The sequence below is a fragment of the Marmota flaviventris genome, chromosome 3 (assembly GCF_047511675.1).
Source record: "Marmota flaviventris isolate mMarFla1 chromosome 3, mMarFla1.hap1, whole genome shotgun sequence".
NCBI classification, from domain to species: domain Eukaryota; kingdom Metazoa; phylum Chordata; class Mammalia; order Rodentia; family Sciuridae; genus Marmota; species Marmota flaviventris.
In genome coordinates, this window is record NC_092500.1 from 24,971,406 (window position 1) to 24,991,165 (window position 19,760).

Sequence of the window (19,760 nt, forward strand, 5' to 3'; positions counted from 1 at the left end):
AAGAAATTATTCAAAGGTAGCTATTACATTAGCACCATAATAAACATAGCTTTTACAGCTAAAAACTAGATTGTTTTTCTCAAAAGATAACATTCATTTATAGCTCTAATGCTGAAAGCAGCTTTTCAATGTAACAATCTTAAGTACATAAGTCATAGCTTTCTCCTTAAGAGAAAAAGGTAAACAAAATACAAACTAAACAAGCATCCCAGAGGCAATAAAATCTCATTGTGCTAAAAAGCATATACAAATTAAGGCTTTACCTTGGCACATAACAATATTGAAATTATGCTGGAACAAATCACATATAAGAATTCAAGCAATTAAGGAATCAGTAGTGGGGTCCAGTTCAAACAAGTAAATGTTATGCATCCTTACATTCAACTTAACGCATTTAGCTGCTGTAAGAAGGGTACTGGTAACCTCATTTCCTGAAATGGCCAATCTCGATACTAAGAATCCAAATCAGCTAAGGAACAGAGTGTTAACAGCATTTGACTCACTAATGAAAAACCCTAATTTCAGTTTCACCTTTCTAACTAGAACAAGATCTGAACATGGGAGTTCTTCCTTTGCTTTTGTAGCTTTAATACCCTTATCATATAAGCTGAAAACACCTCCTGATAACTACCACTAAACAAAGGAATGAAATGTTTGTAGGTTTTTTCACTAAATCAATGATTCTCAAGTTGGCGAAATGTTCCTACTTAGTTATGTTTCAATTAGTACATTTTTCCAACATCAGAAAAAAATGAGAGGTACTAATCTGGTTCAATAAGAGGTAAAATCTTATAAAACTGTATACCGGTGAATGAAAAGATTATTGTTCCATTTAATGTACATGAAGATCTTATTTTAGCCATTATGTCAGAACCTCTCGGTATAGTATCTACAGTCCAGATAAAATGCCTTGAAAGTTTTAGCTACTTCCTGTTCAAATTATAACCACAGACATTGAAATGTAGCTCTCAGATCTGAAAATGTCTTTATTTTTTAGAAAATGGATTCCAGGAAGGTTAAAAAGCAATACCAGAGGGCAAAGGTGCAGAATTGGATGTAGTCATTCAAAGCATTCAAGTAAGAATATGGCAATATAAATATCCAAAAAGCATCTCTTAGGTGTTCAAAACAAAATGTATAAGTCAGTCCTAACTAATTTGAGCTTTATAGCATTTCCTAGACGGGGGGTGGGGGAAACAGTTAACATTGTAAAGTCCTGAAAGCTTTTTCCTTTGTTAATTACATTAGACAGTTTGCCTTTGATCAAATTCCTTTAAACATGGATAAAAGTATTACACAGGTCCACTGTTAAAACAGACAACATGTTGCAAATTAATTCTGGTATAATGTATTCCAACAAAGCTTAGAAAATAAAAGATGTTGAGGTGGCTTTGGACTAAGTTTAATAGTCATCTCCTCTGCTGACAACTTCTTTACAAGTCGGACGCAACAGTATGGTATGCTCAAACTGTGCTGTGTATGATCCTTTAATGTCACATAATGGTGGATATGGATCTACAATGCCCAAGTCACACAGATTCTTCAGAGCCATCAAATATTTGCTTTCTCCCAAACGATCCAGCCATCTCCGGCAGAAGGCAAGGGTGCCGAAGTTTTCATTGATGACATTCAGTAAGTGTTTTGTTCTTGGAAGCCTAAGAAAAGAAAGTCCAATGTTAATGGTTGGCAAGAATTACCAACTCATTTTCCCCATTAGGAAAAACCCAAACCTTAGCTGAGTCTTCAGAAACTTTCGTTGTTACTCTTTCAACAATCAAAAGCTGGAATGTGTAATAGCCCATCCCTAATTATATACAGCAGCTGATTAGGAAACCAGCTACATGGTGTGTATGGACATGTGTGTGAAACTCCTAGTGTACTACTCTACAGAGTCATGGAAGTTCCCTTTTGTGCACCAAGCTCAAAAACCACACATAAAAGGAGGTGGAAATCCAACCTTTAATCATCTTATATAAAAAGGTTTAAAAAAAAGGCAATGTAAATTGAAATAACTTTAACAATGGGAAAATACTAATTATCAGACACTTGCCCATATAACTTTCATCTCAGGTAAAAATTTTTAACAGGCTAATCTTTCTAATACTATATTGTAGAAACTCAACTCACATAAGTGTACATTTACAAATGTATACCCTTATGTTTGTCATTATTTTTAGAAATACTGTTAATTGAGAAGAGATATATTAATTATAAATCAATGTCTCTCACCTTATTGGCACATGTCCAACATCAAAATTTTTCATGTAATGTGAACACTCCATATCGTCATGCACAACACCTTTTCCCGTACTACCAAAGGTCTCAATGGCATATACTTCTCCTTCCTTCAAAAGTACATACGGGTCAAGGAAAAAAGAGAAATTCAGAACTAGTTGCAATTACCATCTCTTGACTTCCCACCTAATGCAACATGAAACATCCTGCAGCAGCAGTCTTCATTCAACCTTTCCCTGCCTTATCTCCTAAGCAAATTTTGATCTTTCTGCATTCCTTATTAAAATGCAGGGAATTTTGTTTACTGCTATACCACCAGTGACTACTAAAAAGATTGGACCCAGGCATGGTAGCATCTGCTTGTAATCCCAGGTACTTGAGAGACTGAAGCAGGAGGACTGCAAGTTCAAGGCCTAGGCAACTAAGACATTATCTGAAAAAGAGCAGAGGATAGAGCTCAGTGATAATAGTGGGTGGCTAGGATGTGTGAGGCCCTGGGTTCAATCCATAGCACCGTGAAATAAATTTGAGACTGGTACCTAGGAGATGCTCAGTAAACATTCATTAAATGTTGAAAAAACAACACTTTGGAAGGCCCAGCTTCCACAGCAGACTGGGCTCTGATCTGATCAGATGTGTGTTTGTACAAACATCCCAATTTCTGTCCAGGCAAGTATGAACAGTAAACTCATTTTGTTCAACAAAATGAGTTCAAATTTTGTTTAACTACCATGAGTTTTGGAAGAAAAAAATCCTACTGGCTTGTAACCCAAGAGGCTGAGGCAGTAGGATCTTGAGTTCAAAGCCAGCCTCAGCAAAAGCGAGGCACTAAACAATTCAGTGAGACCCTGTCTCTAAATGAAATACAAACTAGGGCTGGGAATGTGGCTCAGTGGTTGAGTGCCCCTGAGTTCAATCCCCAGTACACACTCCCCCCAAAGAAGAAAAAATCCAAATACTTTTCATGGAAGTGTGTTAATGATTTACATACCTCCATTCTTGTTGCCTCCCCTCCTTTCACAATGGGCACCGTCTTCCCAGCATGTATTCTATATGGCCCAATTGAATGTCCATTCAGATTACGGATTGGCTTCACTGTCATAATAAATAGGGAAGTAAGTGTTATTCAGGGTATCTAGTAGGACAAGCAGATCCTTGGCCTTTTGGGTACAGAGTTAAGGCATTGCTTAAAAAATAAGGAATGGCTCTACTAAATAACCTCACACCTAAAGTAGTTAGATATAAACTGGACTCTAGTGGAACATATAGTTTATTTTATTTTATTTTATTTTATTTTTATTGTTGGTTGTTCAAAACATTACATAGTTCTTGATATATCATATTTCACACTTTGATTCAAGTGGGTTATGAACTCCCATTTTTACCCCGTATACAGATTGCAGAATCACATCAGTTACACATCCATTGATTTACATATTGCCATACTAGTGTCTGTTGTATTCTGCTGCCTGAACATATAGTTTATTGCAGTTATTAATTTAAAAGAATTTAAGAAGGAATGGAAAAAAAATCACAGGATGACACATTAGGAGTCATCTAAGAAGTTATAAATCAATATAAAAGTGTCACGTATGTGGGCTAGAGTTGTAGCTCAGTGGTAAAGTGGTTGCTTAGCAAGCGCAAGGCCCTGGGTTTGATCCCCAGCACTGCATAAAAATAAATAAATAAAATGCATTGGGTCCAACAACTAAAAAATACTTTTTAAAAAAGTACCATGTATGCAAATGATTAAAAGCCAAAAATATTTATCTACATGATTATGGCAAAAGCAAGAATACTGTGCCAATTTTAATAAATGTTAAATTTTATTGTTACATCAACATTTCATATATATATATATGTATATATTAAAATCTAAATCTCAATGTCCTGAAAACAGTGACAGAATAGACAAATCATGGCATAGTTACACAAAGGAATATTATACAACAATAAAAGCAACAAGCTAGGGATACATTTAATAAGTAGAAGAAATACTGATGAATAATTAGTAAAGCAAATAAAATACTCCAGTTCCCAAGACTAGAGGAAGTTTACTAGAGGAAGACTGCTGCAACTGGAAAGGCACGTGAGTGCTATGGTGTGAATATGTCCTCTAAAGTTCATGTATTTGGAAATGATCACCAATGCAGTGGTATTGGAAGGTGACGCCTAATCGAAGATATTTGGTCACGGTGACACCACCTTAATGAATGTACAGGTCAATACCACTATCAGGGGAGTGGATCCCTTATAAAAAGGCTCTTCTGTGTGCACACTGGCTCACTCCTCTGTTCCCACCCTCCCTTTGCCCTTCAAGCCATGGGCTGACACGAGAAGAAGTCCTTCACTAGATGATGGCCCCTTAATCCTGGACTTCCTAGCTTCCAAAACGATGAGAAATGAATAAATTTCTTTATAAAAATTACCTAGTCTGAGGTATTCTGTTATACTAGCACAAAACAGACTAAGCAACGGGATTGAGAGGCTTCTAGAATGCTGGTAACAGTCTTTTCTTTCAAAGGATAAGATCATAGTTTTTGGCATTTGAGATGTTGAATTTTTGTTTTGTGCATTTACAGAACTGCACTTCACAATTAAAAAAAAGAAAAAGTTTAGAAAAATCTATTTCTATAGTTTTAGAATTTCCAGTATAAAGCTATCTTTATTCTGGAGTAGAATTGGAAAGTAAGATTTAAAAAAATTTTTTTTTTAATTGTAGATGAACACAATACTTTCATTTTATTTATTTTTATGTGGTGCCAGGAATCAAACCCAGTGCCTCATGCATTGCTAGGCAAGCACTTTACCAGTGAGCCACATCCCTGGCCCAGGAAGTAAGACTTTTTAAAAACTGTTAACAGTTAAATGACGTGTAAAATACAAAGTTAGGGCGGGTTATGTAAAAAAAAAAAAAACAATTAGCTTTTTAATTCCTCTTATACAAAATAATCTGTTTTTATTTTAAAATTTAAACCTCATTACTCTAAAGACCTGCCTGGCAAACTGACCACACAAGCCTATCAAAAACATTTTTATCTTAAGAAGTTTCTTGGCTACACCTTCCTAGAATATACCAGTTTCAGAGACAGAAATGGTACAGGGATACTCATTTTTATTTATACATGCTGTGACAGAAGTAGACTAATTCTGATGCCAATAGCTTTAAAAGTAAACTTTCCAATCCTTTGGTTTCTTGATCAAAGGCACTTCCCTGATGACCCAGTTCTGCTATGTGGTTTTTGGAATGAGTACTCCTAAAAGTTTAGAACAAAGTCTATTTCTTTATCTTTCTATTATCATTATTTTTCTAATATGCTTTCTGCTTAAATTAGTAAAAATAAATTGTTGCCTTCTAACTAAGAACCTTTATTAATACTCTAAGAAGTATCCAAATAGGTGCTGAAATAATACAACCTAAACTGTTGCATTAGCTTAGTGAAAGAGACAAGAAAACAGGTATTAAGGATCCTAATAATAATGAAGGTTAGAACTACACAGTAAATCAAATTGTCATCTATTACAACTTGAAAGGCAGATCACATGCCAACAAACTGCAGAATTGTGAGAGAACAAACTGTAAAAATGGAGGACATTGGTGTAATGCTGGCTAATATTGGAATTTCCAAGAATTTTCACAAATTCTCAATTCAGTCTAGAAGTACTTTTCACGCATACTGCTATTCAGTACAGGTTGCCACAAATTCGGAAAGAAAAGAGTCACAAATTCGGAAAGAAAAAAACACTCTTCATTAGATGATGGCAACGAACCTAGAAACCAGAAGGCCAAACTTATAGACCCACAAATACCTCAAAATCATTTGGCATTTATTCTCTTAATTTCCGTTTTATCCATGGACAGAAAATAATTCTGGGAAGCTCGTGTCTGAGGCATAACATAAATAGCCAATCCTAAAACAGTTTCTAACTTCTTAAAAAGAACCAGGAAAACAATATTTCACAAAGAAAAGCAACCTGGAAAAGAAGCTTCACCCTTAACTAAGGGACGAGCTAATTTAAATCCACTGCTTTTCATATGAATTAAGTTTTTAAAAATTTCACATAATAAAAGCCAGAAACAAAATATATAAATTATGGGAGGTAATCTAATCCTATGACTTTCAGCTCTTCCAAATATTTTTTTTCAGTTGAGCTTCTGGGGAAAGACAGAGAACGTAGGAGAGGGCTATTAAGGTGTCAGGATTAACGCTGAGTAAAAGATCCTTTTTCTTCAAATAAGAGTGATAAAATTATAAGAACAGAGAAGAAGTATGATTTTCTTTTTGCATCAGGGCAAAAATTAAGGGATATTTGGTTTCTTTAGTTATTTTTCTCTTCAAGAAAGTAATTTCCTGAGAGAAGGAAAAAAAAGACTTGAGAGGATCTTGACCAAGGACTATATTCATGAGACATCCAGAACTGGGGGAAAGAATAGGGAGAAATGACAAGTATTTGCTGAGTGCCTAAGTTCCAGGAACTGTTATATTTCTCAAAAACAAATCCCATGATTAATCCTATAGTCAAAGAAACTTGGGTACTTACAGGTTATAGGATTTATCTAAGATCAAAGTTAGACATGTCTAACCTCAAAGTTCGTTTCTTCATTATCTCACAATATTTCCTCTCCAAGGGTTAACAGCCTTAGAGTATTCTGGCTTCAACTGATGTTCTGAGGGCTAGTGACTAAATGTGCATGAAAGTCATAGAAATAATGAAGTTGAAGGTACAGATGAAAGAGAAGAATTAACACTGACATGAGGGCTAGGCAGGAGAAAGGACATTCAACCATGATGCAACCGAGAGAGTGTCCCACCAGAGGGAATGAATATATGTGTGTGTGTACATTTTTTTTGGGGGGGGAAAGGGGGTGTTGGGATCGAACCCAGGGCCTAATGCATGCTAAGCATACATATTCTACCACTTGAAGTACACCCCTAGCCCCCAAAGGTTATAAAAAAGGAAATGGAAGACATTTACAGTAAGGGAAATTAAATAGCTGGAGAAAAAAAAAAAAAAGACTAATAGTTGTCTAAGAGAACAAGACTGGTGGTAAGTTTCAGTATTCACACATGGGAAAGGACTGTTATGGAGACGAGAGCCACTGAGTTATCAGGTAACTGGTAATACCTAGAGGGATGACATGACTGAATGACATGAATTTACTGAGAGACAAGGAAGCAGGACGAGCCTCCACTCAAAAGTCCACAAATGACAAACAGACGTGGTTAAGAAATAGTCTGCAAGAAAATTATTAGAACAGAGTTATAGAGAGTCATAAGCACAGATCAGGAAGAACTATGGCTGGGGATGGTCAGATAGAATCTGGGAGCTGGAAGAAGGCTGAACTGATGGAAATGAATGCAGCACACCAGAAATATTGGAGAATCATCAGTAGAAAGGGACTCTGGCTTTTCCCTAATCCTTGATTTTACTAGTTATAGAAATTAGTTCAAATTTTGGCTACCTTAGAATAATTTCCCAGATGACTTGTCAGTGACCATAGTACTTCTAGCATGCACCTAAGAGTTGATCCAAAGAAAGCAATCAACAGTAGTTTGAAAAAATTAATTTCAAAATAAGATACATTTTTAAAGACCATACCTTGATATGTCTTCCCATCTATTTCAACTTCATAGGATTCCATAACTTCTTGGATGGCCTCACCAACATCACATAGACGAACATCAATTCCAGCACACTAAAAAAAGAATAAAGTAAACTTTGTTTTTCACAGAGTAAAGTTATGCAGTGACTTAATTTCTTAGTATTTAAAAATAAAGGACAATCAGAAAAACTGCTTTGTACATCATAAATACCTGTATAAAAGACTTTGGGGAATATTCTGGAAAGATGGTGAAATAAGAAACACCAGGAGTAAACCCAAGTTTCTTTGACTATAATAAAATTAATGATGTGGTTTGTTTCTGAGTAATGTAAGGAACATATAATCAGGAATTTGTACCAGAAATATGTGTCCCTACCCAGACAACAAAAGCATTGGCAAAATCTATCTGATGGACCTATGGAAATGCTGGAAATCTACTGAAGTTAAAACCTGCATGGGAAGCATCAGGTGGTTCCTATAATAACCTCCACACAGCTGGGCTAAGCCAGAAGTAGCAGAAAAGAAACTGTCTCAAATATCTTGGAGGGGGCTGAGGGCGCAGCTCAGTGGTAGAGTTGCTTGCCTAACATGCTCCAGGCTGTGGGTTCAATCCCCAGCACCACCACCAAACACACACACACACACACACACACACACACACATCTTGGACTTCCTAACTTCCTCACTTTTGTCTTTCTCCTCTTTTAGGAGCTAAACATTAAAGATCAGTACATTCAAAACAATATATGAGATCATTAAAAGGGGAGCACACATACCCAGGGGAAAATGCCCAGAAAAAATCTGAGAAGACCTTAAGTTTACATAGCAGGAGGACTCTTGACAGGGAACACTTGCAATAAAGAAAGAGAAGAGGGCTTGGGGCTGTAGCTCAGTGGCAGAGCGCTTGCCTAGCATGTGTGAAGCACTGGGTTCAATCCTTAGCACCAAATAAAAATAAACATATAAAATAAAGGCATTCTGTCCATCTATAACTACAAAAAGGGGGGTGGGGATCAGTTTGCATACAAATTGGGAAAAAGTAGCCCATTCAAAGGAAACAAATCAATCAGCAGAAACTATTCTGAAAGAGATGTGAGGGAGATCTACTGGACAAAGACTTTAAAACCACTACCTTAAAGTTGTCCCAAGAATTAAAGGAAGATATGAAGTCCAACAAAAAAATGTATGAACAAAATGGAGATATCAAGAGATTTAAAAAACCTTAAGGAAACCAAAAAAAGTGCAGTAACCAAAATGAAAATCTTTCTAGTGAGAAGGATTCCTTTTTAACTTGTACACAAATGTTTATTAACCAACAGCATCATATTAACAAAGAGTGTCCATCATTGGCAGAAATACAAAGAAAGGATCACCAAAACTGAAGATAAGAGGACCCATAGGTTACTATCAACTAGACCAATATATGCACTGTAGGAGTCTCAGAAGGAGAAGAGAAACAGGGGCAGAGAGAGAATGTAAAGAAAAAATGTCTGTTCCCTACCATATTTGATGAAAGACACAAATATTCAAGAAGTTTAATAAATGCCAAGAGATAAACTCAGAGACCTATATACCAAGACACACTGTAATAAAAACTTTCTAGAGACAGTGTGAATCTTGAAAGCAACAAGAAAGAAATGACTCAGTACATATAAGGAATCCTCAATTAGATTATAAGCAGAGTTCTCATCAGAAATTCCAAAGGCAAGAAGGTAGTAAGATTATATATTCAAAATGCTAAAATATAAAACTGTCAACTAAGAATTCTATATCCAGCAAACTTGTCTTTCAAAAGTAAGGTAGAAAAATAAAGGCATTCCCAGATAAACAAGGCTGAGAGAGTTTAGTACTACTAGGTTTTCCATGTAGGAAATGCTCAAGGAAGTCCCACAAAGTATATAATGAAAGGGCACTAGACAGTAACTCAATCATATGAAGAACTAATTGCTACCATTAGTCTAATGATGATTTCTAACTCCACTTTTTCTTTTTTACATGACATAACTAAGATATTTTTTAAAACTTAGTTTTAATCTAAATGTTATTATGGTATGTATCGTGGTAAAAATTTAAGTTGGAAAATGTGTACATGGTTCAAAAAAATTCACACTGGGGATTTAACTTTAAAATATTAAGTGTAATCCTCATGGTAACCATAGAGAAAATATCTATAGAATAGGCACAAAAAAGAAATGAGAAGTAAACATTTCATTACAAAAACATCAATTAAACAAAGAGAGCAATGTAGGAAATGAGAAACAAAAGAGTTACAAGTTATACAGAAAAATAGCAAAATGAAACCATACCTTCCTTTATCAGTAATATGGATTAAACTCTCAATGAAAAGTCACAGATTAGCAGAATGCATAAAAACGCATGATCTAACTACATGCTATATATCTAAGAAATCTGCTTAGCTCCAAAGGCATAAATAAACTGAATATGAAAACACAGAAAAAGACATTTTATGCACACAGTAACCAAAACAGCTACTCCAATATCCAACAAAATAAAACTTAAAAAACAATAACAGCAAACAAAGGCAAGGAGAGATAAGGAAGACATCAAATTTCAATAAAAGGTTCAATGGAACAAGATATAGCAATTATAAACACCAATAACAGACCATTTAAATATACAAAGCAAACACTAATAGAACTGAAAGGATTAACAGACAAATCTCCAATAACAGATGGAAATGTCAATACTATACTCTCACTAACAAATAAAACAAACCCAACAGAAGATAAACAAGAGGACTTAATAAATAAACTAGATCTAACAGACATACACACACAGTTGGAATTTCTGCAACAGAGAACATGTATACTTCTCAGGTACATAAAGGACATTTTCCAAGATAGAATATATGGTTAGGCCATATATTAAGTCTCACCAGAATTTAGATTAGATAGATACCATCCAAGTTATCCTCTCCAATAACAATGAGGTGAAGAAAAATTAATAATGAAATTAAATCTTGAAAATTCACAAAATTGTGGAAATTAAACAATACATTCTTAAAAAAACTAATAGATTAAAGAAGACATCAGGAGGGTAATTAGAAAATAAAAATACAAGCCCGGTGCAGGTACACGCCTGTAGTCCCAACTACTGAGGAGAATGAAGCAGGAGGATCACTTGAGCCCAGAAGTTCATGGCCAGACTGGGCAATATACAGAGATTCAAAAAAAACAGGGGAAAGCAAAGTGAAAACACAACATACCAAAACTTATGGGATACAATAAAAGCAGTACTAATGGATAAATTTATAGCTATAAGTGCTTACATTACAAAACAAAAAAGATCTCAAATCAATAACATAATATTACAATTTAACCCATTAAGTGTCAAGTTTTCAATTCTGTGACTATTTCAACAAAATAGACACAGGTGCACTAAAATATGTTAGAAATCATAATCTAGAGCTTATGTATTATTATAATTACATTCATTATTATTATGTAGTATATACTGTATTTAAGTTTCTATAGGTTGTCCACAATTGGACAATGGGACAAAACAGTTAAGGAACTTTCTAGAAAAAGAAAAACAAACTAAACCCAAAACTAGCAGAAGGAAGGAAATAATTAGAGCAAAGATACATGAATTAGAGAAAATAGAAAAAAAAAAAGATTAACAAAACTGATAATTCTCTAGATAGACTAAGGAAAAAAAAACTTAAATTACTAAAATGAGAAAGTGGAATATTACTATTGATTCTACAGAAATAAAACAATGATTCTGAGAGAACCACAAACAACCACACATTTACAAGTAGATAACCTGGATGAAATGGACAAAATCCTAAACACAAAACCTACTGAGACTAAATCATAAAGAAATACAAAATCTGAATCGACTTGTAACTACTAAGGAAACTGAATCAGTAATCAAAATTCTTCTGACAAAGAAAATTCCTGGATCTGATGGCATCACTATGAATTCTATCACTTAAACAACTAATACTGGGGGTGCAGCAGAATGATAGAGAGCTTGGCTAGCATACTCAAGGTCATGGTTTCAATCCACAGAACCTCAAAACAAAAACTAATACCAACCCTTCTCAAATTTCTTCAAAAAATTGAAAAGGACAGAATGACCTATCTTATGAGATCAGCATTAATTTGATATAAAAGCAAAACAATGACACTATAAGAAAACTACAGATCAGTATCTCTTAATAAACACTTTATACAAAATCCTCAACAAATATTACCAAACTTAATCCTACAGCATATTAAAAGGATTACACACCATGACTAAGTGAGATTTACTCCTGGAATGCAAAGGTAGTTCCACATATAAAAATCAATGTAAACAAACAAATTTGAAGGGGAGAAAAGTACATGATTATCTTCGTGCATAAAAAGCATCTGACAGCTAGGCATGGTGGTTGTAACACATCCTATGAACCTAGCTATTTGGAAGGCTAAGGAAGGAGGATGGCAAGTTTAAGGCCAGCCTGGGCAACTTAGCAAAAGCCTGTTTCCAAATAAAATCAAAATAGACTAGGGATGTAGCTCAGTAGCATAGTACCTGCCCAGTATGTATAAGACTCTAGGTTTAATCTCCAACCCAATACTGAAAAGGGGGGAAGGAGGGAGCATTTGTCAAAATTCAATGTAATTCTATGATTAAAAATACTCAACAAATTAAGAACAGAAAGAGGGTGGGGTATGTAGCTCAGTGATAAGAGTGCTTGGCTAACACATGCATGACCCTAGGTTTGATACTCAGCACTGAAGGAAAGAATATGTATATATTTAAGAGTAGAAGGAAACCACCTTCAACATATGAAAAGTCAGGTGCCTATAAGAAATCTACAGTAAACACAATACTCAACAGCAAAAATGTTTTCTCTAAGACCAAAAGTAAGGCAAGACAGAATGACTACACTGATATTTTTATTCAACCCTGGAAGTTCAAATCAGATTAAGCAAGAAAAGGAAACAAAAGGTATCTAAATTGGAAAGAAAGAAGTAAAACTATCTCTGTTTACAGATGATATGATGTTACAGGTAGAAAACCCTAAGATTCCACAACAATAAATAAAAACCCTATAAAAACTAACAAATTCAGCAAAGTAGAGGATATAAAGTTGAACACAAAGTCTGTTGCATTTCTATACATTTAACAATCTGAAAGAAATTAACTTAAGCAAGGAAATAATCCTATATAATGAAAACTACAAAACATTGTTGAAAGATATTTTAAGAGACATAAACGAAGTCATATTCCATGTCCACAAACTGTATTACTTAAGATTAAGACATTTATACTACCTGAAGCCATCTACAGATTAAATGCAATCCTCATCAAAATCTCAATGGTGGGACTAAAATGTAGCTCAGTTTTAGAGGGCTTGCCTAGCATGCCAAAGCTGCAGCAACAACAACAACAAAAAAAATCCCAATGGTGTTTCTCATAGAAATAAAAAACTCCACTCTAAAATTCAAATGGCACCCCAAGGGATGCTGCATAGCCAAAACAATCTTGAAAAATAAGCACAAAAATGGAGGATTCATACCTTCTATTTCAAAACTTACTACAAAGCTACAGTAATTAATAGTGTGGGACTTGCATAAAACAGACATAGATGGATGGAATAAAGCCTAGAAATAACACTCATACAGATTGTCAAATATTTTGGACAAGTGTGCCAAGACTGCCCAATGGGGAAAAGACAGTCTTTACAACAAATGCTGCTGGGAAAACTGGATAACCATATACAAATGAATAAAGATGGACCCTTCCTCACCTAATGCTATATCCAAAAGTTAAAATGGATAACAGACCTAAATTTAAGACCTAAAACTTACTCTTAGAAGCAAACACTGGGCACAAACTTCAAAATGCTGGATTTGGGCAATAATTTCTTCGATGTAATACCAAAAATCCACAACAAAAGGAAAAAAAAAACCACTGGACTTCATGAAAACATTTTATGCATCAATATGAAAACAATAAAAAGGCAACTCACAAAGTAGAAGAAAATATTTGCAAATCACCTGATGAGAGATTGATATTCAGAATATATAGAGGACTCCTGAAACTCAACAACAAAACAACCTAATTTAAAAAATGGGCAACGGACTTGAATAGATCTCTTCCCCAAGATGATATACAAATGACTTGGAAGCAATGAAAAGATGCTCCCCTCACTAATAATTAGGGAACTGAAAATCAAAACTACAATGAGACACTACATCACATTCATTAGGATGACTACTATTAAAGAAAAGAACCAGGCATGGTGGTAGATGCCTGTAATCCCAGAGGCTCTGGAGGCTAATCCCAGAGGCAGGAGAATTTCCAAATTCAAAGCCAGCCTCAGCAACTTAGTGAAAACATGCCTCAGAAAATAAAAAGAGCTGGGGATATGACTCAGTGGTTAAGCACCCTTGGGTTCAATCCCTGGTACAAAAAATAATCCCCCCCAAAAAAAAAAACGAAAAAAAAAAAAAAAAAAACTACTCAGATAAATAGGTGAAGTTAAAGATGCAGAGAAACTGGAACCTTTTTTGTTTGCAGATGGACAGAATACCTTTATTTATTTATTTTTATGTGGTGCCAAGGATTGAGCCCAGTTCCTCACACATACTAGGCAAACGCTCTACCACTGAGCTACAGACCTTTCTTTATGCACTGTTAGGTTAGTGGAAATGTAAAATGTAGAGCCATATGGCAAAAAGTTTAAAACAATTACCATATGATTCAGTAATTCATTTCTGGGTACATAACCCAAAGAACTGACAAACAAGGTGTTTTAAAGATATCTGTACTTGTGGGGAAGGGGGGTCTGGGGGCAGGAAAGATGGTGAAATGAGACAGACATCATTGCCCTAGGTACACGCATGACACACGCATATGGTGCAATGCTCCATGGTGTACAACCAGTGAAATGAAAAATTGTGCTGCAGTTGTGTACAATGAATCAAAATGTATTCTGCTGTCATATACCTAATTAAAACAAATGATAAAAATAAAAAGATATCTGTACTCTCATATTATAGCAGCATTATTCATTCACAAGAGCTAAAACAAGGAAATAACCCAAATGTCCATCAATTCATGAATGGATGAGCAAATGTGGTACACACATAAAATTTTCTTTCTTTCTATATTTTCAATTGTTGCATTATAATTATATATAAATGGGATTCAATGTTACATATTCATACACTCAAAAATATAACAATATAATGTGGTCAATACTGTTCCTGATATACAATAAATTATTCGGTCTTATAAATTCCAACACAAGTCACAACATGAGTAAAGCTTGAGGATATTATGCTAAGTGAATAAACTAATCACAAAATGAATACTATGATTCCACTTACACAGCAAAGCACTTATATTAGTCAAAATCAAAGACAGTATAGTGGTTTTTGCCAGGGGTTAGCGAAGAAGGAAAAATCAGGAGCTACTATTTAATAAGTATGAAGTTTCAGTTTTACCAGATGAAAAGAGTTATGAAAATGAATGCTGGTAACAGCTGCAAAATATTATGAATGTACTTAAAGCCAATGAATTGTATACCTAGAAACGGTTAAGATGGCAAATGTTATGTAGTATGTATTATAACACACACACACACATTCACACACTACATGGTGGTGATTGGGGGAAGCTAGGCTGCACCAGGGATTTGTAGGAAGGAAAGATGAACTGGCAGATCAGAGGATTTGAAGGGAAGTGAAAATATTCTGTATGATACTATAATGGTGAATATGGCATTACATATTTGTAAAAACCCACAAAATGGGGGCTGGGGATATGGCTTAGTGACAGAGTACCTAGCATCTACAAGGACCTCAGTTCAATATCCAATACAATCCAAAAAAACTCGGAAAAACAAAACAACAAAAACTCACCACAGAATGTACAAAACTAAGGGGGATGGGGTTGTGGCTCAGAGGTAGAGCGCTCACTTGCCTAGCACAGGTGAGGCCCTGGGTTTGATACTCAGCACCACATAAAAAAATAAATAAAATCTAAACGTATTGTGTCCACCTACAACTAAAAAATATTTTTAAAAAAATAATGTACAAAACTAAGAATGAAGCCTAATGTAAACTAAGGAATCTGAATGTTTATGATGTCAATGTTGGTTCACTGGTTTTAACAAATGTACCTCTTGTTGGGGGATGTTGACAGTAGAGGAAGTAATACAATAGGTGGTGACATGAAAAATCTCTATACTATCTGCTTAATTTTGTTGTGACTCTTAAAACCGCTCAAAAAATAAAGCCTATTTACAAAAAAAAACACAACAAAAAACAGCCAACTTGGCAGGCAAAAATAGATTCAAACTCTTAAGTTTTAATAAATACTAGAAAAGATGAATTTTAAAAAAGCCTTTGGTATACTTATTACACACTTAAGACTCTAGAGGCACTGAAATAAGTAATTCACCTTAACTATCCACAGACTATAAAACAGAGTATAAAATGCTTAAAACATGTTCTATGAAATGGTGCTTACAGTTCACATACCTTTATTCCAGTATTAGTGGCATCTTTTACAGCTTTTAATAATGCATCATATTTGGGATTAAAAGTGACAGTAAAAGCACAGTCAATAATCCTACCTGAAAGAACAACAATTCATCTGTAAGTTTATTTTCAGTTACTCAATTTATTTAATTTATAGCATTTAATCTACCAACCTCAATAGTTAAAAGGAAAACATAATGATGGGCTCAAGAAAGGCAGCATTCTAAGTTTCCAGAGATCATTCATAACCAAAGGGGGTGGGGGAGGAAGTACACAAAGATTTCAGACTGAAATGTGTAATTCCCGAGTTCATCTGTTAGACTGTAATATTAATTCACTACTCTCTCAGACAGCTATGTGAACAAACAGAAATAAAAATGAAGCAAGAAAAAAGAAAAGACAATGAAATACAGAACAATGTAGGGCAAAAAAAAAAGAATAAACCAAACCAATAGAACCACTGGATCCTACCTATCCAATTCAGTAAACCTTAGGTAAGTAGTTCATCTAAGTTTGCTTTCTTGCCTGTTAAGTAAGAAATAAGATACTTGGGGTTTTGGGGAGAGTTTACAAAAGTAAACAAATACCCCAAAGCTGAAAAAATTAAAGGCTCTACTATTTGAATAGATAATGTATATAACAATGACCTGACTAAAGAAACACAGGATACTTTCTATGCTTCAATACAAAGAAAATAAACCTTGATTACCCAATAGACTTCATTTTCAGTAGGATGCTTTAAAGGAAAAGAAAAAATCTCCCTCAACACATCTCTACTGAAAAGGAGACAAGAACAGAATTTGGAAGTTCAGTATTTATAGTTCCATCTAACACTATAATTCTGGAGTGGCTGGTTTTTTTCCCGAGGGGGTGGAGTAAAAGATAGGAATTATATCCATGAACTCACCACTTATATGTGTTCCAAAGTCTATCTTACAGATGTCATCATACTGCAATACTGTTGTGTCACCAGCATTGGGAGTATAATGGGCAGCACAATTATTGAGAGAACACCCAGTAGGAAAGGCCAGGCCTGCGTTTAGTCCATTCTCTTTTATTAGCTTGCGTGAACAGTCTTCCAACTTTTCACTAAACAAAAAGAAAATGAAATTTGTTTACTTTTAGATTCTTACTTTTATATACCTTATAGATTAGTAAGGCCAGAATGTTTACTAAAACTCTTACATTACTTTTTGGGAACAATCTCAGTATTTTCTGGATATAAATAAGTAACAATTTCTACTACGATATGAAAATAGCTCATCTATAAAAGACAAAGAAATTTCATATCTGGAGAAAACAATCCAATTTTATTTACTAGGAGATAAGTTTCTGATAAGTTTAAATGTTGATTTTATTTTTTCATGATGTATATTTTTTAAATTATCTAAATCAAAGAACTGTCTTTTATACTAATAATTTCTCAAGGTGAAAAATTAGGGAAATAATTTTATTGGTTTCTTCACTGCACTATAATTATGCTTTGTGTCTAAGAATTTTTATTTTATTATGAATTATTAAATCACAAGAGATTACTACACAGAATATAAAAATTAGTAATGAATACATGTGCACCTGAATATACACGTGCAAAAAGAGAGAGACCACGGTACAAAACAAGTGTGCTCCTCTTTTGGTTTCCTCATTATAGTGATACAAGAACTTAGTAGATATTTATAGAATCTTTATTTAAAAATAGTTTTATGAGCAAACAGTTAAGGAAAGCCAAACATTATAACTGCAGAGTTAGTATTTAAATAAATTTTTTTTTATCATGTTCTTACAAAAATGTATTCCTTTTACCAGATTTCTATCATTGTCATCCCAGGCTTGATCCAGCTCATAACATATTTTCTAACTTGTCGATGTGCTTCTGCAGCTTCTCGAAAATCATTCCAAATCTCTTCACTAGCTTGATCTAATGCTTTCTTTTCTTCACTTGTAGTTCTCCAAGCAGCTGTTCGCCTTTAGAATAGGCATAGCATACTATGAGTCATTTAAAAAAAAACAGCAGAACAAGCATAAAAGCTGAGGGAGATAATAATACAAGATACTTTAGATAAAGGATATTATGCACAATTTCTGTATGTCAACAAACTTTCTGAAATACCAAAATCACATACCTGTAATCAAACCAAATCAAGTTAAACATTTTTTTAAGATTCTTAAGGGGAAAAAACACCTCAAGTGATTTCATTCATAGTCAGACTAATATACTGGCAATATAAAATAAAAAAAGGAGAAAACCAGAAAAGACATAAGAGTCCTAGAAACCAAGCAGGTAGGAGAGAAAAGGTCATACTTCCACTTGAGGCGATATATACTTACAGATTTCAAAAGAGTACAACAAAAATTAGCCAAGAGAGAAGTAAAATTGTCCTGCATATCTGGGGAACTGGTTCCAGAACAAATCCAATGCCCTGGGAATACCAAGATCCATGAATGCTCAAACTCCTTATATAAAATGATGTAGTGTAGTATATACATACAACCAATGGGCATTCTCCTGTATACTTTAAGTGATCTCTAGATTATTTAAAATTCCTAATAAAATGTAAATGCTATGTAAGTGTTATACTATGTCATTTAGGGAACAATAATAAAAGTCTGTACATTGTACGTGTTCACCATATTTTTTTTTTTCTTTCTTTTTGCAGTGCTAGGGATCAAACCCAGGGCCTCTTACATGGTAAGCAAGTGCTCTACTACTAGGTTGCATCTCTAACCCCAGATATATTTTTTTTTAAATATTTTTGATTGGTAGTTGGATGAATCCACAGGCACAGAACCCAATGATAGCAAGAGCTAACTATTAATCCAAAGACCTGAACTGGAAATGTGTTTATACTATCCTCAAAACACATTATACTATGTGCTTGTATAGGATTTTTCTGATTGTATAAGATACCGGAGGTAATGTTTCTCTTCAAGAAATGACTCACATTTTTAAACTGCCAGGGTTAACAAATTTTTATATTTAATATCTAGGAATGAAAGCCATTGACTCCCTCTAAGCAGAACATTTTTAAAAAATAGTTACTGTTTTAGAATGAAAAATCTTTTAGAACATCCTCATAATTTGGGAGTGGGTGGGTAGGGTCTGTGCTGGGATCAAATCTTGGGGCACTCTACCACTGAGCCACATTCCCAGCCCTTTTTAATTTTTTTTTTTTTTTTAAATTTTGAGACAGGGTCTTGCTAAATTGCCCAGGCTGGCCTTGAACTTGCAAACCTCCCATCCTAGCCTCCTGAGTTGCTGGGATTACAGGCATTCACCACTGCACCTGTCTAAGCTCCACACATTCTTCAGTAATATTGTGTATATAGCTCACAACTCATTGATTACTAGAGTACAAAGGAATTACCCTTATTTGCCTCTTAAGCCAGTGGCTCAGCCAACTTCGGCTCTCAGTTAAATC

General features: G+C 34.5%; 1 protein-coding gene across 2 annotated transcripts in view; it reads right to left on the bottom strand.

Moving 5' to 3' along the window:
• Positions 1–968: 968 nt before the first annotated feature.
• Positions 969–19,760, bottom strand: part of Metap2 (methionyl aminopeptidase 2) — a 38,030-nt gene continuing 19,238 nt past the window's right edge. For both annotated transcript variants that reach the window (XM_027952145.3, XM_027952080.3), the window contains exons 5-11: positions 18,145–18,306; positions 17,249–17,430; positions 16,342–16,436; positions 7,837–7,933; positions 3,227–3,330; positions 2,230–2,345; positions 969–1,655 (exon numbers count right to left, since the gene is read on the bottom strand). In XM_027952145.3, coding sequence (XP_027807946.1) covers positions 1,403–1,655; positions 2,230–2,345; positions 3,227–3,330; positions 7,837–7,933; positions 16,342–16,436; positions 17,249–17,430; positions 18,145–18,306 — 1,009 coding nt within the window. In that variant the 3' untranslated portion in view covers positions 969–1,402. The remainder of the gene's footprint in view (positions 1,656–2,229; positions 2,346–3,226; positions 3,331–7,836; positions 7,934–16,341; positions 16,437–17,248; positions 17,431–18,144; positions 18,307–19,760) is intronic.